This window comes from Elephantulus edwardii, unplaced genomic scaffold (genome assembly GCF_000299155.1).
Source record: "Elephantulus edwardii isolate Elephantulus edwardi_28Jun2011 unplaced genomic scaffold, EleEdw1.0 scaffold00007, whole genome shotgun sequence".
NCBI lineage: Eukaryota > Metazoa > Chordata > Mammalia > Macroscelidea > Macroscelididae > Elephantulus > Elephantulus edwardii.
Genome location: NW_006399757.1, coordinates 21,089,292 through 21,110,959, shown reverse-complemented (window position 1 = coordinate 21,110,959; position 21,668 = coordinate 21,089,292). Strand labels below are relative to the sequence as shown.

Below are 21,668 nucleotides of genomic sequence, written 5' to 3'. Positions count from 1 at the left end.
CAGTGTGATTGGCACAGGACAGAGCAGAGTTTAGGACTTTTGTACATAGGGTCGCTATGAGTCGCAAGCGACTTGATGGCACATAACAACAACAAGGTACCGTAGAGTCAAGTATAGCTCCTTGTGACATGAACAACAGTCCTGAACCCTGTCCTGTCTTGTGCCATCCTCATCATCTCTGACACACTTGAGCCCACTGCTGAAGTCACTGTGTCAATCCACTTGGCTGAGGTCTTCTCTTTTGCTGGCCTTCCAAGTATCATGTCCCTCTTCAAGAAATAGCTTTTCCTAGCAATAAGCTCCCAGTATATGAGATGGAACTTAGCCATCCTTGCCACCAAGGAGCACTCTGACTGGACTTATTCTAATAGAGACCTTTAACTTTTGACACTGGAAAACCACTGGTAAAGCTTACTCCTTGGGTTCTCAGCATGCTATCTGACCTGATTCACTTACTCTCTGCAGGGCTCCTGAACATCTGAGTCTGTGACTCTTGTCAAATACAGCAACAATTCTAACCATATGTTATTTACCAAATGTGGGACGTGGACAAATGATATATGAAAGATTGTTCAACTAAAGTGGGAATACACCTCTTCAGCTTATATATGATTTATTAAAGACATCAGAATACTCCAGTTCATAAATATTTCATCAGATTTGTTTTTGATGTGCCATTTTCCCAAAATGTCAGTTTTTCTCACATAGAGACTTTGTCAGGCTGCCTGGTGTCTGCACAAGGACAATCTGTGCAACTCACGTTTTCAATTTATTTTTAAAAGAAAATATTGTTTCCAGAACAAATCTCTTTACTAAAAGATGAAAATTACCTTCTTAAATGGAAGGCTGTCAAATATCAAGTTTAATTACAAATTATTCTCCAAGACTTTGAAACCATCATAAATTTCTGACTAAAAGCGGCATTAAAATAACTATCATAACTTGATACATTTTTGTTATGAATCAACAAAACTTGAGTAAAAGAGTTATGAATGAAATCAGGATGGTACATTCTTCAACCATATTTATTCATTTATAGTTCAAGATAAATCGAATAACATGAATGTTAGTTATGGTGCAGAAAAACACAATTTCTAAAATCAGTTCAACACAAGCATATGTTAAATGGAGTTACATGAGAAATGGCACAGTCAGGACTGTTTTTGCTCGTGGCTCCAGTTTGGTTATTAGTAACAATTTCGACAACCTAGAATTTTGCCTCAATCCTTTGTGTTGTTGATCGTCGTCTCATTTAAATCTAGTGTAGCGCAGGAGAGGAAGACCCTCTATGAGGTGGAGTGATTCAGTCACTGGGATAATCGGGATGGGAGTGTCAGAGACAGTGCGATTGGCCCAGAACAGAGCAGAGTTTAGGGCTGTTGTACATAGGGTCGCTATGAGTCACAAGCGACTCAATGGCATATAACAGCAACAACAATAGCCCAATTGAAAAAACAACAAAAACCAACCAAACCCAAACAAATGAACAACAAACAGAAAAACAACCCAAAACAAAACACCAAAATCCATCTCATTGTCACTAAGTGGAAACCAAATCATAGCTGACCCTTAGTGGGCTTTCTGAGACTCTCACATAGCAGGAGATTGCCCATCTTTTTTCCAAACTTGCTGGTGAATTTGAATGCTTTTAGGTTGGAAGCACAACTTCCTATCCACTAGACTACCATAGTTCCCTATAGCTCAACCAGTCTATCAAATGAGGCTAAAGAAAAACCACTGAGCTCTGAAAACAGCAGTAAGGGAATTCCAAGAAGGGTATGAGAAGGACAGGGAGATTACCAATTAAAGGTCACACCAGTGACCCTCAATAGAAATCTGTGTAGTAAAAGAAATATCATATTTAAGTTCAAGAGGAAGGTATAGAATATAATTTTGCCTGTTTAAATCTATATAATAATAATAATAATAATAATACCAAGAGGCTGCTGTCTAAACACAACAAGGGATCATATTAGGTTTTAAAATCAGGAGAGGTTTGTGTCAGGGTTGTGTCTTTTTCCATATCTATTCAATCCCTATGCTGAGCAAATCACTAAAGAAATGGAACTATATGAAGTAGACTGTGACATCAAGATTGGAAGACTCATCAACAGCCAGAATTATTTCAATGCCACAACCTTGCTTGCTGAAAGTGAAGAGAACTTAAAACACTTGCTGCAGAAGATCAAAGACTATAACCTTCAGTAAGGACTATATCTCAGCATTAAGAAATCAAAAATCCTCATCACTGGACTAAAAAACATCATCATTTTTTCTTTTGTTTCAGCTGAGACACTTCATGGCAAAGTAGGGAAGAAAGTAGATTTAATATAAGATTAACCTCAATGTAAATGGAATGAGTCCAAGTTCTGTTATGTTTTAGCTTTTGAGCTATATATCCTCAAACAACCTACTCAAACATAGTGACTCTTAGTTATCCTATTTATACTAAAAGGATAATAATTGTCATTATTGTTGTTAGGTTCCATTGAGTTAAGTACGAGCCATAGTGACCCTATAAACAACAGATCTGAACTCTATTCTATCCCGTGCCATCCCCACATTTCCTGCCGCCCTCGAGCCCATTACTGCAGTCACTGTGTTAATCCACCTGGTGGAGGGTTCTTTCTGTCCCTCTCCATGGAATAGCCTCTCCTAGCAACATGCCCAAAATGTGAGATGAAGCTTTATGATCTTTGCCTCCAAGAAGCACTCTCGCTGCACTTTCTCTAAGACATATCTCTTTGTCCTTTTGGCAGTCCAAGGTGTTTTCAGTACTCTTCTGCGTTACCACAGCTGAAAGACTTTGATTCTTCTGTCTTCTTTATTCACTGCCCAGCTCTCAGAGGCATAATAAGTTAAAACCATGGCCTGAATCATATAAATATTAGTCCTCAAACTGACATCACTGCTTCTCAATAATTTGGAGAGGTCCCTGACTGCAGATTTTCCCAGAACAATGCATCTCCCAATTTCCAAATGGCTGGTATGGAGGGTGTTTATTGTGGATCCAAGTAAGATAAAGTTGTTGACAACTTCAATCTTTCTACCATCATGTTGTTGTCTATCAGTCCAGTGGTAAGAAAGGATAATTATGAATATGTTATCTTGTTATCAAGAGATAAGGAGTTGTACCACTAACCCAAAGGCAGACAATGTGAGTCTACCAGCTTCTCCAAGGGAAAAAGATGGGCAATTTCCTCCAGTGCTATTTACAGCCTCAGAGAATTCACTGGCGGGGCAGTGACAATGACAATGAGTGAGCTTGTGTGTTTATTTTTCTAGAATTCATGTTGACCTTTATGAAATATGTGCAAAAAAGAATTCTGATCCATGTAATTTAGGGAAAAGTTTTATTCTAAATTATTTTCTCTAACATACCTAATAAAGTTTGAATTTTAAAGAAACCAAAGAAAATTATTTCCTCCAATATATAAAATACTGTGACACTGATGTGTCAAATGCATTAATGGTTGGCTACCCAATGCGGACAGAGAGTGGGGTGGAGCTCCCCGATTAAAACAAGCGTGGAAGGAGGAGTGGCATCCACTTCCATAATAGCTTGACTCCAGAAACCCTATGAACCTGGAGAGAGGATGAAAGGCTCCCAAGCGTCAAGGACTCTCCTTCATAGGGTCGCTATGAGTTGCCTGTGACTCGATGGCACTTAACAACAACAATATATAAAATAGTCAATCTTGGATAAAAAGTGCAGACACCATTCAACATGGTATTTAATGTTGAATTTGAATACTTATGCTTGTTTTGGTTGTGTACCATCTAATACAGAACTGAGCCATAGCTGCCTGTCTGGTGGATTTTCAGGGACAGTTAATTACATGAGAGTGTTTGATCATCTATGCTTGTCTAACATAGACAGTTGGATTACTTACGCTTGCCTAGGTTACATAGTTTTACACTGTTCTGTTACAGTCAAATAAGAAAGGACAGGGTAAGGTAGCTTAAACAGGAGATTTCAGAGCTATGGTGCATCTTGTGTAATATGAACGATACTCACTGTCTTCTAACAAAAATACTCAAATGCATTGCTCCTGGGTTTACAATACTTAGTCCTCCAAATCAGTAGCATTTTGAAAAGTTCATTCTTTTCAAAAAGTAGAACAATGTTAAAGAAGAGAAAAGAATTTCATGACAGATTGCCTACATTCCTGATGTCGCAAGACCCCAAGCACTGCCAAAAATTCCACAAAAGCTTTAACGTTACTCTCTCAGATTCTATAGCATGACACTACATGTCTTCAAGTTATGGGAACATGTCTTTGCTTAAGGAATACTCCCCAGATAAGAACACACACTCAAAGGCAATTAAGTAGAGATGACTTCACTAACTTGGCAAAACTTCAAAAGAATAATGCAATTCATGAACAATATAATCATTATTTCTTTTTTAAAAAAAGCTTCTTCTGGTCTCACAGTAGAATAGTTCCTCCTATCTCTGCCTCCACTCCCCAATAAGTAAATTAAGACTATATTTCAGAGTGAAAGAAGTTAAATAGGAGGAAGTTAATGATAGATACAGAATGACAAAGCTGGAGTGGGTGGGTCTGCCAAAGCCAAATGCTGCTGAGTAGGAGGGAATTAGCAAATGGAATGACACCATTTGGATGACTGTAACTCCTAGATTCTTTTCAGTTCAAACTCTAATTACCTTTCTAAAATCTTTACACTTTGAGATTTCTTTCAAAAGACTAAACCCAACAGGGATTGAATTTGTGTCATATAATTGATCATGTAAACTTTCAGCATATCTGGCAGGGTGTTCTCAGTTAATGGTTAATCTATTTATCTTTTTTCCCCCTTTTTTACAAGAGAAATACTTTCGTATTACTTATGCTTCTATTGGACAGCCCAGACGAAGTGTCGGTCATGCTGTCAGGTTGTTAACCAGAAGGCAGCCAGTTTTGGGGTTTCTTTTTATTATTTTATTTTATTATTTTGTGTTGTGTGTACTGGCAAATCAGATCTGACTGGTACAGGAAGAGATTGCCCCTCCTTCTCCAGCAGAGCATCTAGTGGATTTGAATCACGTACCTCCGGGATTGCCATGCATCTTCTTGCCACTAGGCCACCAGAGCTCCCCAAGGCAGGCAGTTTTAAGCCATCCGCCTCTCTTCAGAAGAAAGGTCGCCAGTCTCCTCCCATAAAGATTTACAATCTCAGAAACTCAGTGGATTTGAACTGGAATGTCTTTATTGAACACATACAGTGTTTAGGTGTTGTGAGTCTAGTGAATGCCTTGAGGAATGCAGTTACTAAACTCTGCCCTGAAGTGTCCTATCCTATAGTGAACTCAAAAGAGTGCCATAAAATGTCTTAAAATTTCAGTGAAAACCAGTGAGACTGTACCCATCAGGTAACCTTGAACCAGGTGAAAATAGTTCCCAGCTTTAACATATGACTTCAGTACTGATAATGCTCTGGTGGCATATAAAAGAGTTGTGTTGCCAAATGAAAGGCACACAGTTCATATCTGCCAGCTGCTCCATAGAAGAAAAATAGGCAGTTTACTCTCTGTAATTCACAGCCTAGGAATAGCCACTGAAATGTCAGCTATGAGTTGGTTTCAACTCTACAGGGTACATAACAACGGGATGTATATGCTTACAGATGATATCAATATGTTTGCAAAGCTGAGTTTTTGGAGACTGTTCTGATCAATAAAGACAGTGAAGAAATCAATATAGATCAGGAGGGTGGTACTATCCAATCTGATTCTATGATCTGGGAAATTCCTATCAACAATTCATTGTGATTATATTAGCAGAGCATACAAACACACACAGGCTCATACATATTCTTTTTTTAAAAAAACAAACAAACAAACAAACCTCTGGTTACTATGTTGTTGTTATGTACTGTTGAGTTGGAGCCAAACCACAGCTGACCCTCCAGCAGGTTTTCAGAGGTAGTAAGTTGCAGGGGAGGAGAATGCCCATCTTTTCTCCACAGAGTAGCTAGAGGAATCAAACTGTGTACCTCTGAGTTTGCACAGAGTTATTTGAACTTAACTCCTTAATATGAGATCTAGTGGCAGAGTGGGCAAGTAGTTGTGAAGCCTTCTCAATGACAAGCAGTTTGAATCCACCAGCATGCAATTTATAGGATCTGAAAATTTGCTGGAGGGTCATCTTTGAATTGTTCCCAACTCTGTTCCAATTCCACAGCAATGAGAGAAAAGAAAGAGTATTGTACCACAAAAGGGAAAAAAATCTGGAAATTCCTACATAATGTATTTGTACAAACAGTTATCAGCATCAGAAATAAATGATGGATTGTAGAATTGATTTTCTACAACTAGAATAAATTATGCTGAAGATAATGTGGATCTGCAAGATTGTATTTAAGCATATGATTCACACCTTTCTCTAAACATCAGGAAGCAATGTAAATCATCACTGATTTCAAAGTCCATTCTGTACATCAACATGTTTTCAGAGAGAAAAAATGAAGCCCCTAGTATAAAAAGCCTGCCTTTCTTTACTAGGGGAGCTCTGGTGGCTTAGTGGTAAGGAATTGTGCTGTCAATATGAAGGTTATGTGGTTAAAGTCTCCCAATTGCTCTGCAGGAGAAAAATGGGCAATGAACTCCTGTATGATTTATTACTTAAATCTTTAGACTTAAAGATGTACTGTGTGGTTTACTGCTTAAATATTAAAAATGTCTTTTTTTATATATAGACTTTCAGGGATTTCTATTTCATTTCTATTTATTGTACTGTGAGGATTTCCCAGGCCTAAAAGACTTTGCTGGTTGTAGTTAGACTGCACTGTATGTGTCCTTAAAGTAGACTTTGCATCACTTTTATTTTTATCAAGTGTTTTCTAATACATCAAAGAGTCAACCACTATTATTGCTGTTAGGTGCTGTCAAGTTGATAGGCTCACAGAGACCTGATTAACAGCAGATCTGAATCCTGTTCTATGGATATGGAGAGTACCATCCTCATCATCTCTGACATACTCAGGCCCATTTCCATAGTTACCGCATCAATTCATCTTGTTCATTTTATTGATGTCCTATCATCTATCAAAGGGTCAATCACAAGGTGCTGTCAAACCTTTTTAGCATTATTGACATTGATCAGTGTTTATAAATGACATTCTTGCACATCTGTCTCTGATGGCTTATTCTGGCTTTGTATAGTGCTTCTTTACATAATTAACTGTACCTTTAGATACAAGAACAAAAAGTAGCTAATTTAAACTTTTACTTTAACCAAAACAGCCAAATCTACTATGGTCGAACACTACATTACCATGCTTGTGGACCTGACGTAGACGTTGTTTTTCAGATGGCAGTTCCCGTCATTAGGCACCACAATGCCGGCCAATTTGCTATCAAGAGCAAGATGAGATGTCTGATCCGTCATCACCAGCAGCAACCTTTTAGCTTCTTTTCGCCATCCAATATGACTCTTAGAACAAACATGTAATGAGACTTTGTACAACACAACTCTGCATTGCAGTCTTTGCTTTCCAGTGAACCTCACTTCAAGCTAACAAACAATGAAGTCAGATTTGAATCATGTGCATGAATTCAATGTAGTTGCATACGCAGTATGAATTTCTTACTGAGTATATTCTGTTTAATCACAGCCATTCATGCATACAAACTCTGAGCCCGAGATTTCTAGTCAGATATTCTCAGTGTGGTCACCCACTGTGGTGTGACAAGACTACTTCTGCTCCCTCCTTGGAGACTGGTGTATAAGAGGATAAGCTCTTTTGGAAAACATTTCCCAGGTGAGTAAGTTATTCTTTTTCTATTATCTCTTTCTATTTATATTGTTCTCTCAATTTAGTCACTCTATTCCAAACACATAACAAAACGAATGATATTGGTCATGAATAAGAGATAGTAAAGAAATGGGTTTTTCCATGCTATTATAGCAATAAGAAATAAAATAAAAAATCCGAAAATATTTGGAGAGTTTTTCATTTGAGTAAGCAGGCAGAAAGATGAAACCTTTTACCTCGCAGACAGCTGCCTGAAGCATGGCATCAAAGCCTCCCTCCGGCGTGTCTATGTTTCCAGAGATCTTCTGTCTGTGAACTGCTTTTTCAAACTCAGTGACGTTCTCCGTCAAAGACAAGACGTGAATATACCCATGGGGAGGCATGCAGTCTAAATTATAGTCACTACAGAAAAAAGAAGAAATATAAATTATCTTTTGATGTAGTGACTTTAATAACATTAATAGCAGAAATGTATGGCTGGCCTAAGAGGGGAAATTTGGTTTTGACTCCAAGAAAATTTTATCAGGGAACTTCATGAAATCAGAAGGAAGTTCCATTGGTGACTACTTCTTTGCAAGAAAGAGCTAAGAGTTTAAGGTTTTAGTGTTAACAAAATGTTGTTGTTGCTATTAAATGCCCTTGAGTTGCAGGCGACTCATAGCGACCATATGAACGAAAGTCCCTGACACCTGTATAACTTTTGTCCTTACTCCAGGTTCATAAGGTTTCCAGAGACAAGCTATTATGGAAGTGGATGCCACTCCTGCTTCCAAGCTTGTTTTGTTTACAAAATGAAGATGATTAAAATCATTTCCCTAATACAGGATAGGCAGGGCTGTTAAGGTGTTAATATGCACTGCAAGTTGTCAAGAGGGGTAAGAGATTGATCGCTGAACACTGAACAAATACTTTTTGGGAACCAGTTTGAGAGTTTTGTTAGAATACTGTAACATTGATTGACTTTTGGATTTAAAAATTGATGCTAGGAATGGAATTATTAATGACTGATTATTTTTTATTATTTATTGGCATTCGTTTGTGAACTGCATGATGTTCTAGGAAATGAGAATGAATCCTCTGGTGCATTTACATTCCAGGAGGCTCATAAAGCTTCACTAGGCGATGAGTCAGTCCTGTTCTGTCCAATAGATAGAATAGTTATTTTGGTAAATTGGAATGAGTACTGTAAGGTGACCTAGACACTGTATGGAAGTAGGAAAGAACAAGCTAAAATAAAATGTTTTACGGAGGAAGAACTGTACATATTTATTCCTCTCAGGAAATTCAGCAAACTAATGACAACAGTGTGTGAGAAATATTTTAAGGTCAGTTATTTAAGTTTAGAATCCAATTTAGAATGGTAAGAAAAAGAATTCTTTTTCTTTTAACTCACACTACCCATGATAGTTAAGCTTTCAGGCACCTGCAATATAACACAATTTCAATAATGTTACAGAAATATAGATGCAGTACTGTCAACATCCTTTAAAGTGCAACAAATACTAGTTCAATAAGTCTGAAACATTACCAATGGAAAAATACAGAATTTCAAAAGAATGAATTATATATGTTGTTGTTGTTGTACACTGTTGATTCAGAATAGACCTATAGCTGACCCTCCAGCAGGTTTTCAGAGGCAATAAATCACACAGTAGTTGCTTGCCCATCTCTCACTAGTAAAGTAGCTGGTGGATTCAAACTATGTACCTTCATATTGGCAGCACAATTTCTTACTGTTAATCAACACATGGCAATCTAATTATTGATGTTTTTTTACAAAGTTAGTAATGTCATACAGGGATTTTCTTTTAAGAAAAAAACAGAATGAAAGTTATATGAAGAACTATATAATAAGATTTTATATATATGTATATATATGTGTGTGTGTATCTATCTATCTATCTATCTATCTATCTATCTATCTATCTATCTATCTATATCTTTTCCAAATACTTCCTTTTCTAATTCAATAAGACAAAAATACAAAGTTCTGTATATAAGAGAAAACAAAGTGAAATTTATTTATATATATAAAAAATCTCCTTTGGCACCGTGAACTCCACATCACACACTATACCTGCACTGATTATGAATCCTTTCTGGGTGGATGCTAATGTATGGTGAAACTGTTTTATCAACATAGGAGCCAAATCCAAGCCGGAAGTCACGGGAGAAAAGTGACATTTTTCTAGATAAATCATTCCCGACAGAATTTAGTTTTTCTATATTATCATGCATTGATGCTGAAACATCCACGAGGTAATAAAGATCCACAGGATATTTCTTCAGAGGATGAATCTTCAACATAAAATTAGCTTCAGCCCCTAGTTCAAAGAAAAGAATGAAAACTAATTCCATTTTTACGTCAATATTTTGAGATGAACAGTCAACTAATCAAGCACATTTCAGCATCTAAAACAATTTACCAATCTAAACAATGTACTCATAATGAATGAAATGAGGAATACTCTGTTAGAACAATTTGAAAAGCATTTGGATTTAATAGTTTCCAATATCTGCAATGCATCTCCCACAATTCTATGGAAGATAGTAACAGATAGACTAACTCTATGTAAATATGGTAGGAAATATATTTATCACCATCTGAACCTTTTCCCCCCCTTGGTATCTAGAAAAGCACAGCACAAAACAGCATACAGTGTCTTTATACCACATGTGAATAGGTGACTGCATTTGTGGAATCATTAAAAGAAAATCAGCAAGCTATCTTATGAAAACTACTTATTACATGAAGGGAAGACCTAATTCTTTTGGGTTAAGACATGTTTACCTATGATATAAGAAAACTATGATACTGGGTAGGTCGTTGTATACTGCTGAGTCAGGAATGACCCATAACTGACCCAGCAGTGGATTTTTAGAGAAAATAAATTGCATGAAAAGAGAGTGTCCATCCACAGAACAGTGGTGGATTTGAACTGTGTTCCTCTGGGTTGGCAGTACAACACCTTAATTCTACACCACCAGAGCTCTGTGGGTAATGCATTAAGCAATTAAAAATAATTCGTTCCTGTTCATCGATTGCTTTGAAAAATTCTTCACAAAAATTAACTAAGAGAAAAAATGAGATAGTGGTTTAATAAATGGTGCCTGACATTGTTCTACCGGGGGCTTAAGGAGCATATAGGACAGTATTTTTTCAACACGTAGTTAGTGCTCAATAAAAATATGGTGAAGAAGGATTATTCTCCTAGCATAGTACATACTTGGTACTGTTGTTTTTTACTTTAAAAATATATTGTGAAAGAACATTCACTTACAACCAGCCAATTTAGAATTTTTGAGTCATATTTTCTTCAATAAAGCAAATAAATTAATAAAACAAATCTTTTCATAAACTAATAATGATATGCTCTCAGAGACTGTTTTGAATGAAAAAAATATTTTTAATAGACATTAATCTGTAGAAACCATTTGCAATTTGATCTGGATCCTCTAATTACTAAATCACATTTCCAATATTAATGTGCTTAAAAGGAATAAAATTTTCATTTAAGTTGGTTCATAGATCAGCCAGATTATCTATTCAATTGGATTTTACTAAATTGTTCTGTTCTGGTGAGTCAACGCTCACTCATGGATAGAACAGAATGATTCATATCCAGTAATAACCACTGTGGCAAGATGAGCGACATAGAGACGGACAGCTGGGTCAAGCACCCTGGAGGGTGTCGATAGTGCAAGGCAGGAAAAGGCTCAGATCTGTTGCTCACAGGGTGGCTGTGGATTTTAGTTGACTTGATGGAGCTTAATAAAATTAGTCCATTGACTATTTATTTATTAATAATTTTCCCTTCTGTAGCAAAACTCCACTAGTATTGCCTTCTTGCTTTTTCTGAGGAAAACCTCAAAGAACAGAGACATACCTAGCCAAGCCCAGCTCACTGTCAGCCCTTCCTTGAAAAAGCTGGTTGCCTCCAGAGAATACAAATTCTATTTGCTCTCTGTTGTCTGATGAAGAGGCCTGTCCTTACGTATGTCATGGGCAATCTGAGTGAAGGTCAATTCAGGAAACTGTTAACATAATGCCTAGGCCCAGATGAACGAGAAATAGAAGCAGAATGTAAGAAGAACTGAGGTGCTGTCCATGTGAAGGGACCTGAACTTGAATATGGCATTGGAGTTTTGATCTTGATAAGGTGTAGAGGCATGTCTGGGCCACCTGCTGTCTCTTTTTCATTACCAATTGTGTTGGTGGTTCTTCCTTATGTGACTTTGACATATGACTGATATGGCTGACAGTCCCAGGGTCTGGTTACATCATGCTTTTCATTTAATGATTCATTGAGAGTCCCTGCTAACAGATGGAGGCTTTCTAACTTCATAGCGTCAAAGCTTAATGCACTGGAATATTTGGTATGCTATGCACAGGCCTGAGAAAAGTATGGGCGGTGATTTCAGCAATAGGCAGAATCTATGCAGCATCAACAAAGGTACAACCTTGGAGGCCTAGCCATTCAGGGAGATCCAAACATAAAGCAGACACACAGGGTCTTCAGCAGGCCTGGACTGCTCATCATAGGCAAACCAACTCTCATCTCCCTGACTTTGACCTCAGCGGAGAAGAAGAGCAGGAGGAAGTCTTGCCAAGAGGAAAGAGTTGGAGGGTATAAGGCTCTGTAGCTTCTTTTTGGATTACAGAGTTAGCTTTAACACATGCACCTAGGCCTCGTCAAGATTTCGGCAATCAGAGGCCTCTACGAGAGAAGTTTCTCAAAAAAGAAAAAAAAAGGAGAACAATTCCTCAGTATGCTCATTTTACAGTTACTGCTGGAGAGAATCATAATCACCACTCTCAATCTGCAACGCACTTGAACTTCCTGTGAAGGGCTAGCTTTAAGTAGCAGGTTCTAGGTAGGCAGGCTGGCTCCAACCCCACTCTGCTTATGAGACAGGAAACTGAAGGGCTCCCACTTGAACGGCTATGACTCCTTATGACCTTGAGCTGTTACTCTCCACCATATGTTCTCAGGTCGGCTTTGAATTAGATAACTGTATATGAGAAACATTCTGAGAGGCAGGTTTCTTAGGCTTATCTTTATGTTATATTCAATAAGACTGTTATATAGATGAAAGAGTCCTGACAGCATAAGGTGTAATGTGCTGGGCTGCCAAACAAACCCTTCAAATGCACCAGCCATTCTGCAGGAAAAGGACTTTCTCTTCTCACCAAGATTTATAGCTTCAGAAATCAGATAGAGGGTCTTTATGAGTCAGTATTGACTTCACAGCAGTAAATTTGGGTTTCTGTTACATCATCAACGTTATAATCATCCTCTCCTGATTGGGTTTCCAATGTTGTAAATCTCACGTGAGCAGCCTACCGCTCTTTCTCCCACGAAGTGGCTGGTGGATTCAAATCATCAAAGAGGTGCTGCTTTTAAGTAAACAGCACAACTTCCTACGACATACTATGCTGCTGAGCTCCTTCCCTGAAATTTAGTTCAAATAGTAGCCCATGTTACTTTCCAGAGAAATATATTTAGATAGTACATTCTCCAGGCCAAGTTTACCCTTACTTGTTGCTTGTTGTTATGTGCCGTCGAGTCGATAGCGACCCTATGTACGATAGCCCTAAACTCTGCTCTATCCTGTGTCAATCGCACTGTCTCTGATATACCCATCCCAATTACCCCAGTCACTGAATCAATCCACCTCATAGAGGGCCTTCCCCTCCTGTGCTGTCCCTCTACCCTACAAGCATGATGTCCCTCTCCAAGGACCGGTCCCTCCTTACAACATGTCCAAAGTATGTTAGACGGAACCTCAGAATCCTTGCCTCCAGGGAGACGCCCGATTTAAACCTTTCCAGGACAAATCTGTTTGTTTTCCTAGCAGTCCATGGTACCCTCGGTACTCTTCTCCAGCACCATAGCTCAAAGGCATCAATTCTCCTTCTATCCTCCTTAGTCACTGTCCAATGCTCTGAGGCATAACAAGTGATAGCAAAGACCATGGCCTGTATTAGACGCACCTTAGTCTCCAGAGAGACACCACTGCTCTTCAGTACTTTGGAGAGGTCCCTAACAGCAGACTTTCCCATTGCAATATGCCTTTTAATTTCCTGGCTACTTGTGCTGAGAGTGTTGACTGTGGAACCAAGCAAACTAAAGCTGTGAACAATCTCAATCTCTTCACCATCCATCCTCATGCTGCCAATTGGCCTAGTGGTGAGAATCTTTGTCTTCTTGACTTTGAGCCTCAATCCATATTGGAAGCTGCAGTCCTTGACCCGCTGCAGCAAGCGCTTCAGGTGCTCCTCAATTTCAGCAAGCAGGGTTGTGTCATCTGCATAACACAAATTGTTGATAGATCTTCCACCCATCTTGACCCCACATTTCTCCTCATAGAGCCCAGCCTCCCGGATAATCTGTTCTGCATACAGGTTGAAAAGGTATGGAGATAGGACACATCCCTGGTGTATGCCCTTCCCAATTTTGAACCACGCAGTGGGTAACCATGTTACACTTACTTATGTAACCAAAATGGAGCTAAACAAGGAACAAGGGTCAATTTGGCTAGCATATACTATCTAAATCCATTTCACTATAACGTAATGTGGGTTAGTAGTTAAAATAAATTTTAACAGGGAGCTGCTGGCATAGTCTGTAGGGAGTTACACTGCTAATCCAAAGGCAGAGTCTCTCTCTGGTGGCCTAAATCCATCAGTAACTCATCAGGATAAAGATGAGCAATTTCGCCTTACACACTTTACTGCTTTCCAAAGACCCACTGAAGGGTCAGCTACAAGGCAGTTACAACTGGACTGTAAAGCAGATAATGGAAGTATAAAGTCAATGTGGCTTTCCCCTCCGCATTCACAATTAATCATCACTGCTCTTATCATCTCTATGGTGTTGAAGATTAGAGGTAGTGGTTACTTTATTTATAGCTCTCGCATCTTTCTTTGTCCATCACAGGAAGTAAGCTAAGTACTTTGATACAATGGGAAATGAAACAGGTGATGACTCAGTTGTTTTCTTGTTCATGTACTTTGTTGCCATGGTGCAGACTTCATTCTTTTCAACAGCTTTCTAATTCTGGAATACAGGTAAATGGGAGAATGTTCTTGGGTGTGTGCTTATGTGAATAGCTTTAAAATATCCAGTTGTCATGGGAAATCCAACTTTTACTTTCATTCTGAGATTCAAATCTTATTAGCTTACTCATATTAAGTCTTTTTTCCCTTCTCAATGTTAGACAGTCAGGTCCTACCAACATCCTACCAAATCCTAGATTCAGTACAGAATCTAAGTGATGACTGATTAGCCCAATTGTGAGCAAAATCATTATAACCAAGTACAGCATTTGGCTGATGGCAACATTTCCTTCTCTATTTTCTCTCTCTGTAGATGTAGAAATTCCAACATAAGAAAGGATGAAGTTAATTTTAATATTGTACTTCAAACTACTATTGGCATTCTAAATGATTCCAAGATTTGATAACATGTTCTGATAGCTTAGTCATCAATCTATTTCACTTCTTATTATCTATCAAGGTAAATATAGTAACATAAAGCTCTTTAATATGCCATACCACAGCAGCATGTTGGAGTCCAAGCCAGCCTTTCTTGTCTATGGCTGGATTACTTCCATAGTTTCTTCATTTGGCTTTTACTCTAGGCTCATTTTCTCACACCTACTACTCTCTATGCTATTAAGTTAACCTTTTGTCAACTCAAAATTGCTCTTCTCTCTTTGCTTAAAATTTGTCAATGAATTCTCCATCAGATGGCTAATGTCCACATATTAATATGACAGAAAAGTATGCCCATACTCTACAGCAAGGGGATATTGGAGTTCCTGAGTACTGCAAATTAAGCTTGGAGTTCAAGTTCACCTGGAAGTGCCTTGGACGAAACACCTAGGGATATGCTTCCAAAAAAGAAGCCATGAAACTCCTACTGAGATTAGTTCTATTTTGATACACATGAGTCTCTCTGAGCTAGAATCCACTTGATAGCAGTTGAGTCTCTGTGAGCTCACAGAGACCGTATGTGTATGGAGCAGAACTTCCCTACCAAGTTTCCAAGACTATAATCTTAGCAAGACTATAATCTTTCTAAGACTATAAAGGCATTAGTCAATCCTATCTCCTGAGAAACCCTGGGTGGATTTGAACTGCCAACTATTTAGCTAGTAGTTGAGTGTTTAACTATATGTTCCATCCAGGGACCTAACTTTCTAACGAAGGGCTAGAGTTCTGATCTCTTGATGCAGAGCCCACTGTTACTTCTCCTCCAACCTGCCATATAAATTGAAATATAAGCAGATAGAGTGAAGTATGATTTTGAATGAAGATTTATAAGAGGATTGTTTGAAAATTGCCAAACCTGGACGTAGGTGAATGGACACTTCTCCTGGTGTCACCTGGCTATTAATTTCATTTCCTCTTGGTATTACTTGCACAGATGGATATTCAATTGAATCAGATGAGCAGCCTTTGCTTATTAAATTGGAAACAGTATCACAACGTTCACTCCTTGATCCACCTGAAATGAAAACCTGTTTAAAAGAAGTAAAGTCACTGATTTTTCTTAGTTCATATCATGTCAATTGTAACCAAATGAAACTACACAATCAATATTAAAAAGAAACTATCTTCCAATATTGCACAAATTAGAGAAATGCTTGAAACAGCTACATGTTCTCATTAAGTACAAGCAAATCTGCCTTAAAGAAAATGTTCATTCCTAAGTCTTATTTAGAAAAGGAAAAATGAATTATTAAAGAGTATATTTAAATAAAATATTTTAAATGCTGTTAACTGATCATTGCAAAATTATGCCAACTTAATTCTTTCTAAATATTTCACTTTGGAAAGACTGCTCCAAAAGGAAATTTAGTCAAAACAGACCTTTCGATGGTTCCAAATTTGAGCCTCAGCTTTCAAAGAACCCAACTGGTATGTTTATTATAGACTGTTATGTTTGGAATATGAATGTAAGTCCTTAGATGTCACACCCCTAATTAAGTACTGAAAATTCATAAGAGGAAAAATCCTAAGTCTGTGTTTCTTAAAAAAATCCTCACATACACAAGAGCTTGTAAAAAAATAATCTGCATAAGAATAATGGGAGTAAAAAGCAGGGGAAAATAACATTGTAGCTCACAAGCCCCCTCATTTTGCAAGTGAATAGCAATTTTACTATCTTTCTGCCCTGGTTAGTTATAGTTATCCATTCTCCATCCAACAGGTTTGGAATTAATAAAACAAGCTTAAAATTTAATTTATCCTGGCTGGGAGGAAAAAAAAAAGGATAATTTTATTTTCCATGTTACCATTCAAGTTCACTCCCAAGCAAGAGAAATTCATTAAAAACGGAGACATATGGTTTATTATATGTAATGTTGGTCTGACTGATGTAGGGCATTTGTTGGATATTTGGGCCTGAATCTTCCTGGCAGTGGCTATTCTGATGATGCATACATTTATTTCACCGCCTTTTGTTCCGCTGATTCAGAGAGTTGGATTTCCAATTAATTAACTATTTAGTCAGAATTTGTTTACTAAAAATTTATTCAGGACCAGTAATTGGTTAGATGCTGAAGACACAGAATATGGCAAGACAAAGGAAAGTCTTATGATAAAAAAAATCATTGTGAATTCAATTACTGAGCAAACAAATGCAATTTAGGATGTGCATTGAACTTAGGGAAAGTAGTCTCATAGAGTTACGGAGGAAATGGATGATCACACTTAAGGGGACAGGAGGCCACTGTTTATGAGCAGGACCATCTCTGGTACTAGGTATAATTAGAAGTGTGGCAAGCAATATAAAAACATTAGAGCAGCGACTGAAAATCAAGATCAATGACACAAGTGCAGGACATGGACATTTTTCAAAAAATTGCTGCCTATGAGCTAAGAATGAGTTTTTATATTTTTGAAGAGTTATTAAAACTTTTTAAAAAAGAAGTAGAAGAATACGTGCCAGTAGAAGTAGGAGAAATCTCTTGTGCCATTTGGACCTGATTTGACGGTACACAACAACAACAACAAAAGAGTAAAAAGGAAATGTGACTTTTTTTCTAATCAAGATTTCCAGGTGTCATTTGATGAATGACTTCATAGTGGAAAAAAAAAATTCTGTTTGCTTTGTTTTACATCTAGATATTAGCCTGACCTTTAACATTTTGAAAGTCTTAATTTCTTATACTGAGTATATCTGAGCTCCCCCAAAAACCCAGGAGCACTGAATGCAAGGTTTAATTTATAAACAGGGAGTTCTTGAGAGAAAGGTGGTGCCTAGGTTGGGAGAGTATGTGTCCACCAGAGAGCTTCAGGCTCATAGGAGGAATCAAAGGTCTCCTTGAGTTTAAGGACAATGAAGGGAATACTAAAATGGGCACATCCTACCAATCTGGGTGGTGCAAATGGTTAATGTACTTCACATTGTATCTGCTAAGTGAAGGTTGAAGTCTGTCCAGACACAACTTGGAAGAAAGACTGGAGGCTTCCTTCTGAAAAATCGGCTATTGAGAATGTTGTGGAGGGAAGTTCACACTAACACATTCGAGACTGCCATGAACTGGAAGCAAATGACAATACCTGCTCATTGGTAAGGCTTGGTACGTATTAGGCCATCTATGTCTCAACTGGCATGCTAAAGATGTAAAAACCCCATGGCATTAGGTCATGGAATGGAAATAAAGTATAAATAGCTCTAACTTTTTTTTTTCAGCCATGGATTCTGCGACTTGTGTATTCAAAATGAAGAAGCAGTTAATTCACTGAAAGCATACCTTAAGCTATGCTTTTTGACCTTTAAATGTCAAATAGTTTTGCTGAAATCGGCAAAACAGTCTCAATTATTTTGCAATGTTTGGATCAGCCTGGTTCTTTCTACCCCACTGTAAAAATAAAGTTAGAAAAAAAAAATATTGCCAATTTAACAATTAGGTTTGAAAGTGGAATAAAAGACTGTGGAATCAAAATAAAGAATGGAATGCCGCCCCTGCCCATGGTGACCTACTTTCTCCTTTGTATAAAAGAAAAGCAATTTGAAACCACACCCTTTTAATTTTTGGTATTTGGTGTCATTTTAATTTCTCCTAATTCTTAGTTTATGTTTTACTTTCCTACAAGAATCACATAAGCAAAACCAACCACTAACTTTCTGCATGGAAAACCTATTTGAGTGAAAAGTTCAGGTTGAAGTTACTCCTGTTGGCTTTTCATCAATTGTTACTTTATCCAGTTAGTATCGTAACCTGGGGATATAAATAAACTATGGGGTTTTTTCCCCCCTTTTAACTAATTTCTGAGTCTTTCCAGTGTCCAAAATTGGCAAATTATATAGAAATGAAAGAATTCCACCACTTTCCCTGTTAAGGACTGAATTCTATTTCCAAAATATATGCTGGCATTAATGCTAATATGTGTGGATGCAATCTCATTTAGGAATCAAGTTTTGTTAGAAAGGCCCCATCAGTGTAGGGTGTGCCCTAAACCTAATGACTTTTGAGATATAAAAAGAACAAATTCAACACAGGGAGAAACAAGTAGGAATGGGAGAAAAACAGATGCCATAGTAGCGATTTCCAAGGAAATCCAGAACGCTACAAAAGATAGGGAGTATCCTCTGGAGTTAGGGGACTCTGGTGGCCTAGTGGTAAGAAGCTACACTGCCGTCCTAAAGGCACTCGGTCTGAATCTGCCAGCTGCTCCACAGGAGAAAGGTGGGTAATCTCCTCTTGTGTGATTAAATGCCTCTGAGAAACCCACTGGAAGGTCAGCTATGTGTTGGTTCTGATTGGATGGTACATAACAATTAGAGGAGAGACTTCCCCTAGAGCTGAAGTTGATGCCTTCACCACCATTATACCTGTGTGTGTGTGGAGTGTTTATGTATCTTTATATGTAAATATATATACATATTTATGTATGTGTGTTTACATCTGTGCTTGTGTGTGTGTGTGTATCTGTACACACACACACACACACACACACACACACACACACATATATATATATACACACACTCAGAGTGAGTGCAACACTAGCAAACCAGTATGCATTCTTTTGACTGTCAATACTCTTTGTATTATATTTTAGTACAATTATGCTACAAGGCAGTCCTCTAAATTCCTGGCCATACAATCATGCCCCGAACTAGAAGTATCGAGCTGGAGAGTAAGAGAATTCATCAGAACTTTTAAATTCCTTCACACATACTAGAAAAGGGATACGCAGAATTAAACAAGATAGGATTAATAAGATTTCCCCCCCTCCCTGTTCTAAAGGTTTTCCAGTGATTTGTATACAGTGTGGAGGGGAAGAGAAGGCAATGTATATGGACCAGCAGATTAACATTTTCCATAAAATGTAAACAAATTGTATGCTGCCTAAATTTTCTTGTGGCCTTTTGCTTTGGACTAGCTTTGTAAATGCTACAAGTAAGGCATACTCGGTGACTATTTGTTCTAATCACCAGCACAGAAAACTAGCCCTCCCTTCATTCTTTTTCCACCCTTCCTGCTTGGGGAGGAAAAAAAACATCTGCATATGTGTTTAAATAGTAGGTGATTTTCAAAATCAGCCATTATATTCTTCCTCTTGATGAAGTCAGGTCAGCCAGCGGGACTGGACAGCTCCTTTGGTGATGACCGTGCCAGAGACTCCAGGGTTGTATTTAGATGCAATCTTCTTAGTTCCCTACCCCTCAGTAAGCTGCTTCAGCTTCTCAATAAAAGCTTGCATAATAACAGTTCCATTTCTTAAACATTACTTGTGTCCCAAATTCTTCCCATGTAGTATTTCCTTTAATCTTTGCAAAGCTCTGAAGTAAATCCAGTTATTATTTCCTTTTTTTTTCATGAATAAGCCTTTATTGGAGCACAACCACGTAATTGCTTATGAATCGTTCGTGGCTTATTTTGTGTTAAGATTATGCACATTATTAGTTGCAACAGAAAACACTTGGTCTGTAAAGTGAAAAAAATATTTGTTAAACCAGGAACTTAACGTGAATTAGTAACTAGAAAATGGAGAAACTAGGATTTTAACTCAGATTGGTCTCATTTCAGAGGCTGTTTTTCTTAATACCTATATTAGACACATTGCATGACAGAGAAGAGAATTTTCAAATGTAAGGAACTAAGTGAATTTCCAAGTGTTTTCACTGGGTCCCATATGAAAAATCTGACCAATATGCACTGGGTGTCTCTGCTCTAGAAGCAGCTCCTTTTCCTCTTGGTTTACTCATTCAGTTTGAACACTTCTTCCTCTGAATACTCAAAATTCCTGTTCTCTTGACACAACTAGTACTACTACTCCCAGAGCTGTGATTCCAGATATTTTATCCCACTTTAAGGGTGAGATAAAGAAGAGGTCCTCTATCTCCAGAATCTAACTTTCTATACAGTTTGCATGTGACAACTGACTGACAACTGGGTTTCTAAGAAGACAACGCTGGAGGAGATGATGGATTAACACAGTAACTGCAGTTATAGGGAAAGGTGTGCCAGAGATAGTGGAATTGGCTCAGGATAGGGTAGGGTTCAGAGCTATTGTACCTAGCATCACTATGAGTTTTAAGTGACTCAGCAGCACATAACAGCAATCACCAAATCACCTTTGCCAAACTACTTAGCAGTTGCCATAAACTTCAGAATATTGCAATCTTTTCCAGTGATATAGTGAAAATTCAAAATGGAGCACTGGTTTCAGATCAAGAAACAAGAAGCTATGATGTAATTTTTTTTTAGTCTTTATTATTTATTGTTAAGTTTTACCTACATAGTGAGCAATTAAAAATATCATGACTTTGACAGGAGTCTAGAGCGATGGCTACATGGTGGAGTGGACCTGGGGGAGGGTTTGTAAAACAATGAAAGAATCTTTTACTTTTTCAAGAGGGTAGTGTTCTGGGGTGGGGGGAAGCCTT

The 21,668-nt window shown here is 37.9% G+C and overlaps 1 protein-coding gene across 2 annotated transcripts in view; it reads right to left on the bottom strand.

Annotated features, from left to right (window-relative positions):
- Positions 1 to 21,668, bottom strand: part of ITGB8 (integrin, beta 8) — a 116,688-nt gene that overhangs the window by 34,961 nt on the left and 60,059 nt on the right. For both annotated transcript variants that reach the window (XM_006880284.1, XM_006880285.1), the window contains exons 3-6: positions 16,113 to 16,284; positions 9,836 to 10,082; positions 7,995 to 8,160; positions 7,278 to 7,436 (exon numbers count right to left, since the gene is read on the bottom strand). In XM_006880284.1, coding sequence (XP_006880346.1) covers positions 7,278 to 7,436; positions 7,995 to 8,160; positions 9,836 to 10,082; positions 16,113 to 16,284 — 744 coding nt within the window. The remainder of the gene's footprint in view (positions 1 to 7,277; positions 7,437 to 7,994; positions 8,161 to 9,835; positions 10,083 to 16,112; positions 16,285 to 21,668) is intronic.